At 42.5% G+C, this 20,082-nt stretch overlaps 1 protein-coding gene across 6 annotated transcripts in view; it reads left to right on the top strand.

The window, feature by feature from the left end:
* Positions 1 to 20,082, top strand: part of Rdl (Resistant to dieldrin) — a 133,444-nt gene that overhangs the window by 66,836 nt on the left and 46,526 nt on the right. For all 6 annotated transcript variants that reach the window (XM_089594078.1, XM_089594082.1, XM_089594081.1 and 3 more), the window contains one exon: positions 16,914 to 17,140. In XM_089594078.1, the coding sequence (XP_089450204.1) occupies positions 16,914 to 17,140 (227 nt within the window). The remainder of the gene's footprint in view (positions 1 to 16,913; positions 17,141 to 20,082) is intronic.

The following is a 20,082-nucleotide window of genomic DNA, read 5'->3' as shown; positions in this document are numbered from 1 at the left end:
ACACTGCGTGGCGATACAGCCACGTTACACGGGGCCGAAATCCTAAGCCCCAGGATGACATAACTCATCCATGGTGGCATCACTCGCTCTTGATTTTCTCGTACCCACCCCCACAGTCCTTATATTACCTCGTGTCCAGTCCTCTCTCTCTCTCTCTCTCTATGTGTGTGTGCATCGTACAGTGCGTCGCGTTTAATCGCGTGCTTGCGAATTTACTGCGTGGCCGGACTATCATCGTCATCGTCGTCGTAGTTTTAATATCAAATTTTTACGCTGGTTTGGTTGCGATGTCGAAAGTGTTGACGCGAGTACGCGTGTACGCCCATACGTTGATGCTCTTTTAAAATTAAGGTGGTACCTCGATTCTTTTTCAAGTTGAATGAGGTAGTAACTCACACGTGGTAGTTAACTTACTTTCCGAGGAAACAAAACTGTTGAAGAATTCACATTTTCATCAAAAGAAAGTGTACGTCGTTCATCCAAATCGAAGTGGTTTTGAAATCTTTTCGTGCGAATGCTTTGTTCAACTACTGATAAGTACCCGTGTGTCTTTGGATAATAAACATCAATTTGCAAATAAAAAAAAAATAAAAATAAAAAATAGAAAAAATTACATTTTTGGTTGGATTCTAAGATGGTATTTATTGAAAGATTCGGAGATTGTTGTTGAAGAAAAGTAGACATTCAAAGGGAAAAAAATGAAAGCTGCTCAAGTACTAGCTGTCTCTTGGAATCGTTGTACATGTACGACGACTTTTACCAGCCGTAATACTATTGGATATTTGACGAAATAACTGTCCTTTAACTTTTGAGACGTTATATTAATGAAAAACAAAAAGTTACCATATTTTTCAACTTGAAAAACGAGACTCCACCTAACTTTGCGGCATCGTAATATTTCTTTACAATGATACTCGGATCTGTTGTGTCGTAATATCGTTGTTGTTTATCGCTGTCTTACGAAGTGAAGGTTCATTGTGATCTTGCAACGCTGTTTGACGTATTTGTAACATATGTACGTGCTTTTGATGGAAAAGGAAAAATGTTCTTGTGTAAATTTGTATTGTACCCATTGCATGAGTGTACACACATATGATTGGCATAAACGATTTTCACGATTGACAAAAAAACAAAAATGTGTGCTAAAAAAAAAAAACATTAAATATCACGAGGGTAGAGACAGCCCAACAAGAGCATTTTCAATTACGTCGAGGCATAAAAAAAAAAAAAAAAGTCCATAAATTCGCGCGAGCCCCCGGAAAAGCTGCCAGATCAGAGTGGTCCTGCGCAAAAAAGCCACACACGAGTATCATCCTTTCGAAAGCCCTGCCCGAGCGCCGTAACAAAGTGCTCGCGGGTACAATAGAAAGCCGTGCCAAGCACTGTGTTTCTCCCCTCCCAGCCAAGCTCCGTTCCTTGCTCCCTCCTTTTCCACCCTCGTCTTCGTTTTCTTATTGAACTAGACGCAACGCTCGCAAATTGCTCGACGAGCACTCGTGCATGGGCGAATGGAAAAAAAAAAAAAGAAAGAAAAACCGGGGATGTGACGGAAAAAAGAAGAGACAAGACAACCAACCCGCTAGTAAAAGTAGCACACGAGACACAAGACAAGCGACTCTGTGCACACAACCGCACACCAATTTTTTTTTTTTTTTTTTCTTCCTTACGCCTCCAACTAACCGTATACATGTAAATGCGCTGTTGCAGCAATTGCCGCTACGGATTCTGTGGTGATGGGGGCGGAATTAAAAAAAAAAAAAAAAAAAAAAAAAACATAAAACAAAAAAAGAAAGTACGAATGAACAAGAGCAAAAGCATCCTCCCATCCTTCTCCGCCTACACGTTCATGTAGGTCCAGGAAGGCAGAACGTAATAAGCCGTCCCAACCGTTCCTACATGTAACATGATGTGTATTGTTCCGACTAAAATGCCATATACGACAAGAGCATTGTGTTTTTGTATACATACATACATTCATACATACGTCGTGGTATCACGTCATCTCTCTGTACATAATATAAATATATACCCATGCATACATATACATATATCCATATTTGTACAAGTGTGTGTATACATCTACGAAGTATACATGAGTATGTTGTGAACTAACTATGTTTTTTAGCTCGTCTCTCTCTTTCTCACAGCTGTTTGGTTGGCTGAACTGTGTACAAGGGAACCTTGCTACGTTCCGCAGTCGTCGCAAGATATTATCTATTTATTATGATTACTATTATTATTATTACTATTATTACTGTGTATTGTATATTTTGCTCCACTTGTCACTATATACGTAAGATACAAGTGTATAATATATATACGTAAATATATAACAATACGTAATTTCATATTGCTATGGTTGGTTGGACTGTTGTGGTCGATATTGTTGAGTTGAATTGATAATTCTGCGCAATATATACGTTGTTATTATATCATCAGTATTATTATTATTTTAATTATCATCATCATCATTATATTTAATGCAATGTGCGCTCGCTGTTATACACTTATACGTGTACACGTACATTACTCATCAAAAGCATTTTTAGAGACATACAATAAGACTTGAGGATGGATCTTTTGTGAATTATTAATACATTCGTAATAAAAATATAATGTATTATTTTTATTTTTTTATTTTTTTTTTTTATTTTTCTTTGTATGTATAACGTAATAGAGTCGCCAACAATTTTTTCAGCAAAAAACAGAGCTATGTATTTTTCAAGAATAAAGATTACTGTGGAGTATTTTAAAGAATTTCTTACTGTATTATAAAAAATTTTGAGCACAAGTTAGTGAACTACATTTTTTGAAAAAATCGTGAAATGGAGTACTCAAAAAAGTGTCTATGCTCAAGTCTACACGTACAAAAAACACAAAAAGCTACCGAAAACCTTAGCGAAGCTTGCCTGGATCGTTTTCCAAAAGAGAAAAAAGCCATTGAAAATGCAAATTGACTTAGAACCACGTGCAGGCCAACCCACAGCGTAACGGTAGTCAGGTACGTACTGTGCGCGGAAAAGCTGGAAATCGATTTTCACCGGCGACCGCAATCTACCCCCCTCCCCTCCCTGTACTCTTGACGCCAGCGACGTCTATAATCCGACCAGCCGCGAGAGCTTCTTAAGTAAAACTCATAGCCCCGCGAGAATTTCAATTTGCTCGGCGCCTTTGCACACCCACTGTATCAGTAAACGCGAATTTTTTTGCATTTTTGCAAAGGCGCGGCTGCTGCACCGCATGGATGGAGCAAAGCCACTTTTACGATCCACACACATTGGCTATTAGACCCTGGCAGTGTACGGTAGCCGGCTTTTTCAACAGTTTGGCCTCTGATGGAAAACTCGAGTCATTTGATAGTTTTTTTTTTTTTTTTTTTTTCCCCGCTTTATCGTACAAAGGAGCGGCTTGTGCTTTTATTCGAAAAACATTCTGTGTTTCAATGTCCCCGTGCGTGCTTTGCGCTCTTTGGAAAAAATAAATTTTTTTTTTCCTCTACTTTTTCAGCTTACCCCGAACATTTTTCCCTCAACAGGACTGAAACAAAAGGCCCATGTACATACGTAACGTTGAATGTAAAAAACTTCAATTGAAATGAAAAAAAAATCAACGGGCATTTGTATGAAACACAGTGAATTTCATATTTCCGAGGCAAGCTTCGCAGGGGCACATCATCACGAGTCGATTCATTGTGTACAACAAATATAACGTCCTACACAAAAGAGTCGTAAAGTTGTTTTTTACGTACGTGAATGGGTACACACTGTACACTTATTAATTTTACAATCTATGTGTACACGCACAAACACACGTACACGTGTATTACGTAATAAATTCGCTCCGGCTGGTACATTCAGGTTTAAATCGAACGAGCCCAAGCGAGACGTGTCCCATTGAACGTACAGGTACAGGTGTATGTTTTCAGCTGCTTTCATAAAAATTATATTGTACACACGTAAGCATTCTCGTGGTGCCACGGAATAATGACAAATAACGCAACAATGATGGAAAAAAGGGGATGTACGGGGTTTTAATATATATATATACACCCCGTGCAACGAAGCGGGAAGAGAAGGAGAAAAAAAAATGTATGTATTTTATGCCAAAAAGGACGGGACGGGAAAAACAGGGAACGCGATAACGAGTGTTAATTATCCTTGCCATTAACCGTATCTCGGGTGTAGTGTGTTTTCAAATGATCAGCATAGGAGTAATAACTCCCATCAGGATTTATTTTTCATCCCCGAAGCTGCTTTTCCCGCTTGCGTGTTATTCATCGCATTAGTGAACGCTAGCGCGCGAGACCCTCTCATACCAGGCCACACAATATCTGATTCTCGATGGGAGCATACATTCTCGTTTCATCCTTACGTTTGCCGGTAGCAGGACGCCCGTGTATATAATACAACGTATAGAGCACTTGGCAACTTTCTGGCAGCTCTCTCCTTCTCTCCCCCCCCGTCGTAACTTGTTACCATTTTTTTTTTTTTTTTTTTTTCTTTTTTCTCTCGGTGTGCCTTTGTACTATACACAACTTGGTGCTCACGAGGCTGTGTGTATGTGTGTACCGTGGGACACGTAAATGTGCGTGGGTGAGAAGTGTTTAAGGCTAAATGTACGAGACTGGACCCCAGGTGTTGAGCCCTGTGCGGAAACCAAATCAAGCCGACATACTGTCACCTGGAACGTGACCACTCGCGCCGTTGTTATTTAATATATACCTACATCTATATTGGTTATATTATAATATTTATATACATTTATATATATATATATATATATATATATATATATATATATATTCGCCTGTAACTCTCTGATTGTTTCTATACTGTCTATACTGTCTGTGGCCATCATTATTATTATTATTATTTTTTTTTTTTCGATCTTCCCATTGGTTCCCGTCAAACGTCCGATCTTATGTATTATTTTGCTTTTTCCCGAGGCTATGTATGTATATTTCCCGTGCAACGTCGCACCAAACGCCTTTGGGAGGAGGATCTTGGGCAGTAGCGATTTCCTTTCAAAATTTCAAGAGGCAAATTTATGCCCTGCTCGGGGAGCTTATTTACTATCGCAGTCGCCCGTATTATGCAGGACGTAAGATTTCGCATGGTTGAACAAAAAAAACAAAAAACAAAAAATTCCTTGGGGACAATTTATTTATTTGTCGGATGGATTATGTTTGGAATGTGTTTGCTTGGAAACATGAGTTACTTTTTTCTTTTTATATACATTATTATTGCCACTCGAAAATCAGTAGTTTGGTAAACAGTGCAGTTTATTACTCCAAATTGCTTCTGCAGTAACTGCCCAGCATCTGATTCCTTACTCGAATCCTAGCCCCTGACCCTCCCAACATTTATAAATATAGTAACAACCCAAAAGGAGAATATGAAGACTAAGAACAGGACAATTTCATTCTCAAAAAAAAAAGACACCTTCATAAAACAGAGAAAAAAATCAGACGTCTGTAATCTTCCCGACTAATGTTATCTGGCCAGCAAACAAAATAAAAAAACACCACAGGAATGCTCGAACAAAAAAGACGATGCTTATATTGATGTGCTAAGACATTCGTCGATATATAGATATCATTGTCAGTGCGTGTGTAGTGCGCAATTGCTCTTTTTTTTTTTGTATTTTCACTCATTTTTACATATTAAATATCTCCCGCCGTACAGCTGTGTCGTTATATGGTTATAATTATGCTGTCACGCGTCACATGTCATGTGCGTGCGCTTAAGAATGGTTTTATACATATATATATTGTAAATATACGTAAAGCTTATTTTTCTTCTTGTACATGTATATTGTGTGACGTTTGTCCTTAATTTTTTTTTTTTTTTTTCCTCCATGTACTTGTATTGTTTGCCAACTATGCCACTGATATTGCTTTTGAGAAACGGATGCAGAGGATCAATCATCCCCCTTTATTTCGACACAACTGTCGAAATTCGTTTTTACTTGTTTTAGTACATCTACACTTACGCGTGTGCGCGCCTCTGGCTTGCTTTGCTTGGGATTTTGCTTTCGCATAGGTATGCACGGGAACAAAAAAAAAAAAAAATAGTAATAGTAACGCAACGTCTTCGACACAATACACACCTCGGCTAAACGGCTTGTCTTTATTTCGAAAAACAGGGTACTTCTGCGTGGTGTGCAGTATAACGCTCCCGCGTGAAAATAAAGAAGCTGCAGTGGCTTCGCGAAGGCTGGGGAAAGAAAACTCGGGCCCGTTTTATTTTTACGATCTACGTGCACGGGCGGGCTATAGAGAAAACACTGCATCGTTGTACGTGCCACTCCTGGTGTAGCACTCGAGGCGCACCTTCGATCGCTCCGTTGGCGCTGAAACGCGGCTACGCTTAGGTGCTGCCAAATAAATGTTAAGGGGTGACAGAATACGCGATCTCCTTTATTGGGATGTGCGTGTGGTGGGTGGGGGGGGGGGGAAGTATTTAAAGAAAAAGTTTCTCTTTGCGATCCATTGCACTCGGGTGAGTGTAGCCTCTGAAATTTCCGAGCCATTGAGCCCAAATGCCTACTCGTCTTTGTTTTTTTTTGATGCCGATTATTTATCGCGCGAATGCGCCTATTGCAACTTGGTAGATGTAAATTACTTTTTTACGCTCACTTGCTCTTTACTTTGGTTGAAACAGCTTTTCGATGAATCCTACGTGCGAGTACAGTTCTTTAGAACATAAGTTTTTCGTACTTTAATCGAGAATAAATAAAGGGGGAAAAAGGTTTCAGTAGAGTAAGTCAGTTTTAGGTCAGACAATGAGCTTCGCCAGGTATTCGTGTCATGCTTTGTCCCGAACTGATGCTTTTTCGATGAGAAAAATAATGAAAAAATCCATCCAACGTTACAAAGTACTAAAAAAAGAAAGCACCAATGAACCTCGCATAAACGCACGCCCCGCTCACTCGTAAAATTGAATAAAACGACGTCACGAGCAAACAAAAGGAAAATTCAACTTTTTTTCCCCTTCCCGCCATCCCTGTCACTTCAAAAAAAAAAGCACGCCAACACACACGCGTTTACACGACCTGCTCAAGATTATGCAAAGAGACGTTCCTTCGCTCGCGCGCCCAACTCCCTCTCGTCCCTTTGATATTCCTACGAGCTCGCTATTCTACTCCAGCCAGGGGCGCAAGAACACCGGACCCGGGAAGATCATCAAGGGACGTCTCCCTCTTTAGCAACGCTCCTTAAACCAGCTTAACGATCTTCCCTTTTTTTCCCTGCCTGTGCCGTACACCGCTGTTGTCTTCGCAATCCTTTTTCAAGAGCTTTTTTCCTCTAGGTATTTCCGTACTCATCGCGCAGTTTTCAAGACTCACGAGTGCTCGAAAAAAAGCATACACGCTGTCGCGACAATTTTCTCGACGCTTAACGCGCTCATGCCTCGTTCCCGGCGATGGGTGCAGGGGAAAAACTTCAATTCGAGCTTTACGGGGGCTTTTTTATCCCATTGAACACGCGTACGCTCAACAATTAAACGAGCACAGTCGAGGAAAAAAATTCCCAAGAAGCTCTACTTCCACTTGCCCTGGAAATTTTTCACCAAAGCCAAACCAAAGAAGCCGATACCCACCCACACAGCCACGCCCCGAACGATCGGGAGCAATGCTCGTGTGGCACTTAGGGTCCTCGAGGTAGCACTTTGCCCCTGGCGCGTCGAGATCATCCAACACCAACCAGTTTAGTGAGCCCCCAAGTGCTCTCGCGGAGACCGTCAACAGATGGAAAGTTGTATACAACACACGGCCCACAGTTGGAAGATATATCGAAAGAGCATCCGTAAGCCAAACAAAGACAATCCCCGGATTCCCGAGCACCTTACGTGTAAGACATACATCTGCTGATCGAATCAAGCCTCCGGAGGGTCGAGGCCGCACGTACGCACACCTACAAGAATCTCCCTCGAGTCGAAGAGACGTGCATGTACGCGTGGGCGAAGAAATATGATAGCGGCGCTCGTGGAGCCGTAACCGAGAGAAGCCCCTTTCTGCAGTGCGCCGCTGGAGTCGCGCCAACCGGGCCAAGCGGGTGATAGCTCTGGACCTCAGAAGCCACTGGGTATCCTCTCCTCCTCCTCTCGCCCCATTCGAGAACTAGCCGCCCCCCTGACTTATTGCCCGGGAGCTTTATATCCGCGGGTGGCTCGCGAGCGGAATTCCTCGGGCGCCCACGACGCGCCCTCGGATCGTTCACGTTTGTCCTGCGGGGGAAAATTTTAGGATTCGCAAGTACCTGCTTCCTGGGAGGAGGGTGGCGCCCACTGCTTTTTAGAAGGGAGGGCTGAAAGTGGGTGGATTATCCGATTTCTCCGTGAAAACCAAATTCAACTCTAAGCTCCTCTAATTACGTGCGCGCAGCCTCGCAGAGTCCTTGACCCCCCCCCCCCTCCACTCGACTGCCATCCAATCTGCGAGATTTTGCGGGGGGAAAAAAAGGCACACGCGTACACATGCACGTGATCATAAATAGAACGACAGAGTTAACTCTCTACAAACTCATTAGGCGCCGAGTAGGAAGGACTTGGTGCTCGTTAGTTTGTGACGCATTGTACACCGGGGCTTGAGTGGTGTGTACAGCTTGCGTATAATGATCCTGTAGGTGGCCACGATGAGGCGCTCGGCTGCGGTTTCCGTTTAGATCCGAATGAGCTGAAATAAAAAAAAAGGCTTCGTTAGGCACCTTACTTCCTCTTTTCACGACTCTCCGTTTCTTGTATCGGCACATACACACATGCCGAGCACGTGAAACGCGAAAAGTGTTCGATATACTTGTGAACTCCCACGAGACTTGGGGGCTGCAATTTTTAAAACAATAACTTAGAGCCAGGCGCACTGCGGATAAGGGGGAAGAGGAGGCTGACATTACTTGCAGAGATACACGAGGACAACGGACGCCATTCGCGTCTGCTCCGAATGGCTGGGACAAGTTATGCCACGGCGCTACTCTGCACAGGGAGTAGTTGTTATGTTGTGGCATTTTTGGACCCTTTGTGGTTACAAAAGATGAGTAAATTGACGTGGAAAGCAGAGGATCGCGGAAGGCTTCAATCGACGCGTGTGTACCGGAATGTATATTTTTCTTCGAGGTGAAACATACATACATCCCACTCTCGAGTTACATCTCTATGGCAAGTTTCATAAGCGTGTACTTTTTTTTTTAAGTTAAGCTTCAAATACATTACCGCTTGTGGGACCTAACTTTTATTCGCGTACACGCGGTAGAAGCGGAGAAGAGGAAAAATTTTTCCCGAATGCAGTGGATCTGACTGCCAGACGAGAGTCAATATTTACTCGTCGTCGAGACGGTGGTTTTAGGAAAGCACGCGAATAAGTCTTGAGGGAAGAGGAAGTGGAATTTCACTGAGTTTTGGCGATGACGAGGTAATTTAATGGCCTACAATAACTTTGTGTTTTTATTATGTGTGAATTCCAGCGGGGATGCATGAAATTCGAGTCACGCGTATTATACGTCTGTGACAAATGTGATCTATAAAAGAGTTCTCAGCGATCCTATAAAACACAAGCGTCAGTCATCTATCGGCAATAAAGTCTTTTAAAAACTTCAATGTCCGCAGAGTTCAAAGGGAATCGCTTTCTTTGTCGCAGTGGTAGCACTGATAGTTGCCAGTTCGAACATCTCAAAGAGGAGCTGTCCACGACTGACTCCCCCCCCCCCTATCTGAATAGATAGTGCTCTTGCAAGGAAAACCCTGGTAAACGGCTGATTGCGTGACTGTATCTACTAAATGCACGAGTGGAAAGATGGAAGGGACAGAGGAAAATGCGAAGGCCCGCATCGGAGGGACGAAAGAGGAAGATTAAAAAAGAGATGTCATATCAAGGACACGTACGTGCGTGTTTATGATCTTATCTGAATTTTTTATCCTCGAAAAGGAAGGATGGTAACAGCTGTTGTTGTTTTCTAGCCGATATGAAGGTTCCGTGTCTTGTTTTCTTTCGTGGGATACGTGAAAGTTGATGGGAATCCCAAAAAGTGTGATTTTTCTTTAATAAAACGCAAACACAAGTTGTGGAAAACTCGAATCGATCCTACTCACGCGTAGGGAAAGGAAAATTTAGAAAGGAAAAACGAATCAGCTGACAACGAAAGGAAAGCAGCGACCAGTGCTAACACGAGGCTAAAAAGATCGGAGATAAAGGGACACGAGTGTGGGGGGATAAAAGGAAGGGAGTGCTGCGGTTCCTTCATCCTTACGTACATGGAAGCTCTTTCACTCTTCCGTGCGCTAGCAATACGAGGCCCAGTCTTTCGGGGCGTTTAACTCAGTGAGCTTAAGTCCTGGACAAAAAGAGCGAACAAGAGCTGCAGTGGGAGGATCTTGGGAATGGAAAGATAAAGAAGAAAAAAAGAAGGAACGAGGATAGCCAACGCGACCAAGGGGGGCTTTTTGTCTTCTCCCTTGACTACATCCCACACTCTGGATTTTTTCTCCTCTCTCTCACTTTGTGATTTTTTTTACAAACTTCAATGCAGAGGGGTATCGTCCATAATTACGTACATCCTTTTTTCCTTATCTATTGGCGGCTCAGTGGCGAAATTATGAAACACGAGACAGATCATCGGGGTATCTGACCAAACTCGATCTTTTCTACTGAAATCACTCCGGTCCCTTAATTACTTGCCAATCTAGCTTCGTGCATCGATTGAATTTAACCAGCCGTAGGAGTTAATAATTTACAACAATGGATCCGATAATTCAAGTAGAGATGGCAGGTTTAATTAATATATATCGCGATAATAGCTTCCGCAAGTTAATATCACCAACTATCGCCCCAGGATCGTTAATAGATTAATAAATTTAGATGATATCTCGTTCCATGAGCTATAACAGAGAGATTCATAGTGCAAAGTTGTGAATGACGCTCGTTACGAATATGCGTATAATACTGTATATCGAGAATTATTGATCCCGTTAGAGTTAATCGCTCGACTACATCCACGAAAAAATATTAACTTCTTCAGCGCGTGCTATCTGAGCAGCTCATGCACGGATCAATGAATTATCTACGTTATACATGTGTGCTTCAAATTGTTCGCCTTGCCTTTGAGATTTTCCATCACTCGCTCGTAGGAAAGCTTCTGTCGACTATCTCTTTCTTATGAGAGCGAAATGAAAAGTGCGTGGGAGTGCGTCTAAGTGAAGGCTGGAGTGGGTTGTGTTGGGATGGTTTTTTGAGATCATGCGTATTCCGTCACTCTTTCGCGTTTCGCATTCAATAGCAATAACCAACAATCCAAGGCATTAAATCATCGGTCGACAACAACCGAGTGGAATCACAAACTTTTGCACCAAAGGTTCCAAACAGAAGGTAGCAGGAAAACTTTTGCGAGCCAAGTCCGAAATTAAACGAGGAAAAAAAAAAAGCAGTAGAAAAGAAAGAGTTTTCCGCCAACTTTTCGTATTTTCCATGACAAACGGCGAGCAATTGGGAAGCCTCCGATATACCCAAAGATTTTCCGCCTGTAAAGTTAGCTGGGATTCGGCAAGCCACCCTATCCCCCAAACTCCTTTTACCTAAGAAGGAGAGTGACTCCCACACACCAACGCACACCCACTTGGATGATCTATTCAGAGGAAAAATCCCTCCTCGGTACACTCGTCTCTGAACTCCTGTATTCTAGTAACGCGAGAAAAATAGTGGTGTTTATTCAACTTCTTTCTCCCTTTTGCAGCAGGTGTAGTTTCGAGTAGATCTCAAATGCATTTTCAAATTTGTACACAAAGTGCAGATAGAAAAGCAGATGTATGGGGTGGATTTTCCTTTGAGTAGCATCTGCCACTTGTATAGTGTCGCGTTTGGAGGGAGGTAAGGCAGAGTTCAAAAGAAAAGCGGAAGGAAGCGCGGGCAGAGTTCAATCGAAAAGTCGCACACCTCGTGAGAGCAAAACTTTTTTCTTCGTCATTCATCACATCGCCGTCGATAACGCATAAGATCGGATCATACGTATTTACCTCCATCGGTCATACCTCGATCCTGGCATAATCCCGACGATGTGGGCGATCCCATTTAAAATTCATACCTTCTTACGTGGGTGAGCGTACCACGATACACACAACACGCGGGAGGGGCGGCTTCCATGCACCCACCCGAAGCTGTTGACAAGCATCCCTTACATACTTGGTCATATTAAAACACACACACACACACACACACACACACACACACACACACACACACACACTTGAGTCCTGAGCTCCGGAGACACCCTTACATATTATACGCGTCCTCGAAGGGATATCATCGGGGATGTCAGCGCCGAGTTGACTCGACGTACGTGTATAGGACACGCGCTGCTGGGCCCGCTGTATTGCTCGAAACTCTCTCTCTCTCTCTCTCTCTCTTTCCAAGTAAATACGTTACAGTTGCCGTGATAGATCATCCGACGATACTCACTCTGCATCTACTGTACAAATATACCTGTTTAGTTTATCCCGCAATATCGCCCGGAAATGCTATCTCGAGAGTCGATTAATCGGTGTAAAATTTGTCACACGCAAATATCATCGGCGTCGATTGAGCGAGCAACTCTCCGTTGTATTTGAGTACTGTACCGTACCACTCGTCGATGAGTCAATCTTCGTTTGTTTGTTTGTTTGTTTGTCCACTTGTCCGTTTACCAGCTGTAGTTTACTTGCATCGATATCTCTCCATTCACATAATATGTACATTGCACAGCCATTTTCCCATGTGAGTACGTGTATAGTGTAAATACGAGGTAACAGTTTCGGTACATCCTGTATATTTTCCCCTTATTTCTGCACCATTGCGAATATGTGATGTATAAACAAAAAAATAAAAGAAAAGAAAAAATAGAGTACGCAATAGCGCGTCTTGTACAAACGGAAGACAAGGCGTATTTCCCATCGTGTAAAACGTAAAAATAAACACACGCACGCGGGGCCCAAAGGTGCATCCCCCAATTTTCTACCTGTCCGTCCGTCCGCCGTTGCATGCTGCATGAATATTTCGTACAAGGAGATCCAGTGCAGAGATCTCGCTGGCTTACGCACTCACGCAAACAATCATCCCCTTTTCCTCCCACCCCCTATCTTTCGTCCTCCTTTATTTATACGGGTGACACGCGACAAAGAGGAAAAACGCTGTAAAAGCTGCGGGAAGAGGGTGCAGGGGTATCAGGACTCACACGCTCTCTTTTTGTATCCATCAAGCGCACCTATGGGCGATTTTTCTCCAAGCGTATTGCGTTACGCACGCGGGAGTGCCGTATTTTTCTTTTTCACCCCCAAACAAAGTCCTCGGCTGTTTTCCGTTCGCTCCCTCTGTGACCCAAACGTGTGAGCGTCGCAACAATCGGAGCCCCTATATACGCGTGTATTTTTATACGCACGCGTCCTTGCGTCCGCGATTATGGCACGACCTTCGCATCCCCCTCCCCCATCTGGGACTCCTCCCTCCGTGGGTACACACGCATACTGTATTATATTATAAGATGATGCTTCTCGAGGGAAAAAGGGAGCCCTCAACTTTGAACGGGAAAAAAATACGCTGCTCGGGACACGCCCTTGTTGTTTTTTTTTTTTTTTTTTTTTCTTTTCACTCCGTCTCTGTTTCATTCTCCCGTGCCGAGAGGCCGTGAGTTATACACTGGAACCGTACGAATTTTCTCGTATGCGGAGATGGGTGACCTTTATTTCGAAATTATGATTTTTCGGTTTTGTTTTTTATTTGGAAAACCCGACAGCCTTATACCGCGCGTTCCACTGCGGAGCAGGAGTACAGCGGTACTGCCGAAAAATTCCGAGGAAAGTTTTTTTTCCCGGTTGTACCGCGCACAGAGCGCACAAACTCGCTAAACAAGTTAGCCAAGCTCTGGTTCCCCTTTTTATTTTTCCACCAGCAACGAGCATTAGATTCTCCTCTGTGTGCCTGTACACGTTTTCTCTCTCTCTATTTTTCATGATTATTTTCATACAATTCGTATCTTGTATATCAACGTTGTCTGTCTGTTTGTTTGTTCGTTTGTTTGTTTTTATTATCGTTTGCGTGCAACAAGAGTGCAAACACGGCACTCCCGAGCTTTTGTAATCATGTATTATGTACAAGAATACGTACCGTTGGCGACAGCCACACGTGTTGTGAAAAAAAAAAAAAACATCGCCATGGCACTCGATTCGGGACGATTGATTCGTAAAGTTCGTTGGCTCGCGCCTGTGCACACACGCTCCCGCGCGAGCCACTGCTACAACTATGCTCGCTTGCAAGATTGATGGGGTCAGTTTTATTTATTTACCTTTTTTTTTTTTTTTTTTTTTTTTCCTTTTCCGCTACCACTAGTTGTGCTTGGGAGGAGAGCGATGGTCTCGTTTGCGAGCCAAGTTTCGATAATGCAGTTTTGGATTTGGTTTTTGTACCGAGTCGGGCCTTGGAATTCGGATGAAGGGGGTTTGTCACTGGAAAGCGCAGTTTTCCATCCCCAATAGCTCGAGTAAACGAAATATTTGTGTTTACGTCACCAATTGATAGAAAAAAAAAAAAAAAAAAAAAAAAAAAAATAACAGACGAGGTGACGAATTTTTCGTCCTGACTGTGTGCAAAAAATGAAATCCGTCCTTGGCACGCAATTTTCACCGAGTCGAAACAAAAAGAAAAGCTGCTCGACGCGACAAACTTTAAAATTGTATAAACGCATGCTCTGCAGAGCAGCTAGAGGGCAATCCGAGTTAAAATTTAAAATCCCTTTGCCGTGTCGGAAGCGATGAAAAAACCATGGATCTTGTGGCGATATCCACGTACTTATCCTTAAAAAAAAAAAGGGATGAAAAAGAGAGAGGCTTTTCTCTCTCCGATCAGGTCACGAGTATTAGAGTGGCTCATGTGCTCTGCGTTAAAAGGAGGTCGCAGGTGAGGGAGCCGGGGATTTTTTAAAAATTCAAGTTCGCCGCAGCGCCCGCGTTCATGTTGCCTCGCAAATCACGAATAGCGCGGTCGTCGCAGTTACCGGGGGCAGGAGAAGCCTCCCCACCCCCCTGATAAGCTTAAAGCGCCTTAAGCGAGCACGTTAAGGCTCGTAACGTCTCTCTCCCTCGTCGTCGTGCTTTTGCTTTTTTTTCCTCCTCCTCCTCCTCCTCCACCTCCTTCGCTCTTTTTCGTAGCCTCGTTCTTACTACTACTACTCTTTTTTTCGTCTTATTTTTCTGCTTTATAATTGCCAGCCGAGGCTCTCGGTCCCTCTTACCCGTATTCTAGTCTTTTTCTCTACCGCGTTATTTTTTCTTGCGTCAATCTTGCCTTGCTTTTTTTCTGACCATTGTCACGAGATGCCGGAACAACGACCGAGTGCAGACTTCTCACAAAGTATCGAATCTGTATTATATTTATAAAAGTGATTCTCTTTAACCTGACAAGACCTCGGATTTCGGGGCTCGGTTTTCACGATGCAACGTAAAAGCTTGCAGGTGAAAATTATCCCAATTGCCTACAAGAAGTACCTCGAGTACGGGTGCATACATCCCACGTAGTTATTTCGAGGATTTAACTCCGAGGAACTGCGCTCGCGCACACGCGTATGATAACTAATTTGAAGAGGGAAGTGGGCGAAATCGGCTTTGCCCGAGTACCTTTTTTTTTTCCTCTAAGGACTCTGGTTGGTTGTAAACATGAGATTACCCGCGGAGTCGTAGGTGGACAATCCTTTCGTTGAATTTTAATGGTAGCGTTGGTTGTCGGAAAAAAGAATCTCAAAAAACTTATGATTACGTTGTGGGTATATTATGTTTAACAATACTTGACAGTTGTTGAAAAACAAATAAAATACGAATCAATCGTACGATCGAGCGCTTGTTTATTTTATTCTCTTTTTTTTTCTTGTTTGATATTTTTCTTGATACATATATATATATATATTTTTTTTTACTTCGCAAGCAGTGTACACTTGTTCCCCATATTATACCTTTGTTTCTTTATAAGTGTTTGCCGCTAGGTCATGGCCTTATGTATATACATTGTATATTCAACAACCGTCCACTTACGAGGGGACGTTCTGCTCTTGTACTTTACTCTCAAACAAAACTCTCCCTGCAATGAGAGGATACGTATCGATATAGAGCTAAACCAGAAAAAAAAAAAAAAAAAAAAAATGCTTAATAGTACGACCCAAAGTAACATCAAAGGAATTCCTGCAACAATTCTTTATACGAGGAATGTTGCGAGCTATGCCTTTTTATGCATCTTGGACAACTTTATGCACAAATCGGGTTACGTCATCCATTGATACGTACATTTGTTTGATATTCATAAATACGATTAATTTTTAAGCTCATACAAAGTGCTAGTATCGAGCATTCCTCATAATTTATTATACATAAAATATATATTTATATGTTTATGTGAGGTCACACGAGTCATAGCTGTAACTTTTGAAAAATTGTGTTTTACTTTTTTGACATGGCTTTTTATTGAATCTTGTGACTTCGGTGCTACACATCAGTAGATGCTATATCTATGTACGAATGGAAGGGAGTGAGTGAAAAATAGAATTGAATGATTGGAAAGGGAGCAAATGAAAAATCGAGCATGACTTACGCAGTGGCGAGCTTTTTAAGATGGTTAGACTTTTTTAACTCATGGAGATGTTTTTTTTCTTTCAATACTCTTTTCAAAAATCAAAATCAAAGTAACGAAACTCTCCGTGCAAATCGAAATAAGCTGTAAGGATTATTTTACGAAAAAAAAAGAAACACCTTGCAGTCATCTCAAAAAGCAAGTCCGTAGCGAAAAGAAAAGAAAAAACAAAAGAAAAAAGGTTTCGTAATTAACTAACGCACGTGCTCTGTGTTTCCGAACGGTCGACCACTTTCAACGACGACGACGACGACATCCACGCATGAACCACCGTCGCGCAGGACTTTACGCTGGACTTTTACTTCCGGCAGTTCTGGAAGGATCCGAGGCTGGCGTTCAAAAAGCGCGCCGGCGTCGAGACGCTCAGCGTCGGCTCGGAATTCATCAGGAACATCTGGGTGCCGGACACGTTTTTCGTCAACGAGAAGCAGTCGTACTTCCACGTGGCGACCACCAGCAACGAGTTCATTCGCATACACCACAGCGGCAGCATCACACGTAGCATACGGTGAGTCCATCGTACATTTTTTACCCTTCCCTTTTCCTCCTTATTCGTGGTAAACCTTTTTTTTTCTTTTTTTCTGTACGTTACCACAGTCAGCGGTAGAAAAAAAAAAAAAAAAAAAAAAAAAAAAAAAAAAAAAAAATCTCCCAATTCGAGCGAAATCCACACCGTCACTTATCAGTCCCGAAAAACAGGTAACCCAAACGATGATCCCCAACACGCACTCCTCGCTATATCTCACCGGAAAGAGAAGCCCGTGCTTTTTCACCCCGACCCGCTCACAGGACGATTTTTCAAAGAATCACGCTAGCACCGATCACCCGAGCGATGAAAACGTCTGGGTTTGGCTTTGCAAAAAAAAAATAGGCAGCAGTCGTCGTTTGCCTTATGCTCTCTATTTTTCTCGCTCTCCTCTTGCCTGAACAAAAAAAGAGAGCGAGGGGGGTGGGAGAAACGAATGAGCCAACGGAAACGGAGGTAGAGGAGGGGGTGGGCAGGGGATAGATAACCGAACCAATCAATCTCCCTAACTGCTATCGAACTGCTGTCACGAGAGTACTGCAGGCACAAATTGCGCCAAAGTGCGCGTGCTGCTAGCACCGCTGTGGGCGGATGAGAAATAGAGAGAGAGAGAGAGAATAAAACGAATCGGCGAGTGCGGAAAGTGAGGATTGAGCGCGACAGCGGTCGGAGGGAGTCGGGAAGACTGAGAAAAGGTGGGGATATGTTAATCGCTGTACCATAGCCCGCCTGGTGGTTGATCGAGTTCTCAGGGATGCGCGTTATCCCTTTTGTTTTCTTGGTTTAAATCAGTACGAAACTACTTTTCGTCTATTCATCAGCGTCAATTTGATGGCATCAAACTAGAAAAAAAAAAAAAAAAAAAAAAAAAAAAAAAAGAGATAAATTAATTGAAAATCAAAGATACATTTCTAAAGTTGATTTATAAGGGGTCGATTGTTGCATGATAAATCACTTACCATCGGGTATTGCTCTTGGAATGAAATGTAAAGTTGGCTGCTTACGGGAAGAGAAAAATCGATCAGAGTTTCTCGTCCCTGCAAAAACCAACAGACAAACGAATGAAGAAAGTCTAGCTCGCGCCCACGGGACTCTTGAGCCAACATCTTGTTTCGCAAAACTAGCGTCATTCGTCCAACCTCCATAAAATGGGGGGGAAATAAAAAAAAAAAAAAAAAAAAAAAAAAAAAAAAAAAAAAAAAAAAAAAAGGAGAGAGAAAAATACATTCCACAGGGTAGTTTTCATCGCAACGGGAGCGCAAGAACAAACGCTCGCTCGTGTACCCGGAGCTGAAACGACACTCTGGCGATCTTCGGGGGCCAATCGGCCGTGTCCGATGCTATAAATTTTCCGAGCCACGTCTAGTACTCCTCTGCTGTCCTTGCCTTTCTTTTTTCTCGTTCACTTAACGAAAAGAAGTGTTACGCCGTTGCCGTGCACTATACGGTGACGATAAATAAAACGGGGTCACCACACGTGTGTGTATATTTGTGCTTCGGCAGCGATCACTGTTTGCACTGGGTATTATGATTTATCATCAAAAAGTTCCGACTAAGGAAAACACTTTGGTGAATAAATAATTTTGCCTTCGCAGTATGGCTTAATTTTTGGTAGGGGTAACGAGAGAGTCGAAAATTAAAAAGTACAAGATTTGGATGGTCTGTGTGAACGAGAAATACTTGAGCTACCATAGTATTGGCCTGTAACTTTTTAAGTTTTTTTTTTTTTAAGTTTGTTTTGGGTGCAAAAACTAATATTTATTTCGTTCAAGCATCAAATAATGATGTACTGGATAGCCAAATAGCACGACAGACCGAATTTTGGCCGAAGTCAGTGAAATATTGAAACATCCGAGGAAGAGGACGCTTAATTTAACTGTAAATAAGCTTTATCGGTTTATAAACACCGGGTGCACGACAAGGCCAGTATGAATGTTATTAATGCCGCTCTGACGGAGAAATATCGTGCGCCAGAGTTAATTTCATTATTTTAGTTTCAACGGTATCGTTTTGAGTACACTAATCAAGAAACACTGTGGCATCTATACGGAATTGAGAGCGATTCAAGTTTTACTTTGTGTAAAGACACTAATGTAAGTGCTCTGGTTTCGTCTTCAAAAAGTTAAAAACCACTGTTGCAACCCGAATTTCAACAATGCCGAGATTTCAATCTTGAAAAAGTACACAACGCACAACCGCTCTGCCCTTTACTAGCTCACTCAAAAAACGTTTTTCCACTTGACAACCCCGAAACTAAAGGATACAAGCGCGTGTTCGAGCGAACGCACATACTTTTCGTACAGAAAAAAGGGGGGTGGGAAAAACATAAAAACGAGACCTTCATCATCAGCTTCAGCGTATATATTCTGGTAGTTTACAGACACATGAACACGTTCATATCGGTCAGGAGCGTATGTACGCGCCCACAAAACCAGAGAGAGAAAAATAGTCTCAAGCATTGCACGGGTCGCCGTGTATTACCCACTGCCTGGCAACGTGCATAAAACGTTCATGTAACAGTGACGACTAGTGGTACGTATGTACGATATACACCTCCCCAATGCAGCAGCGGCAAGAGAGTACATCATCCCGCCTTCTTTAATATTAGATCCACGAGCGTTTACTCTATCGTGATTCCGGTCACGAGGGTTTTTTTTTTTTTCACGCTTTATTTATTACCACGAGATTGCGGTTTTTTGTGCCTGAAGGATATGCGCTGCGGTTCAGCTGAAACTGTTGTACAATTTTAACGATGGCTTTGTATTGTGGGGATAAAATGGTTGGTTGGTTTATCAATATTTTAGGTACAAGCGTTATTTAGCTTTTGCCTTAGTCTAATTGTGGTGGCTCTCTTATACTGAAAAATATACAAGCTATTGGACTCCACAACAGTTGGTTTTGTATGTTATTGCATCGTTAAAATG

This window comes from Copidosoma floridanum, unplaced genomic scaffold, assembly GCF_036245765.1.
Source record: "Copidosoma floridanum isolate Cflo_tuat_1 unplaced genomic scaffold, Cflo_Japanese_pri ptg000020l, whole genome shotgun sequence".
In the NCBI taxonomy this organism is placed as follows: domain Eukaryota; kingdom Metazoa; phylum Arthropoda; class Insecta; order Hymenoptera; family Encyrtidae; genus Copidosoma; species Copidosoma floridanum.
The sequence above is the reverse complement of the archived record's forward strand: the minus strand, read 5'-3'. Positions and strand labels throughout refer to the sequence as shown.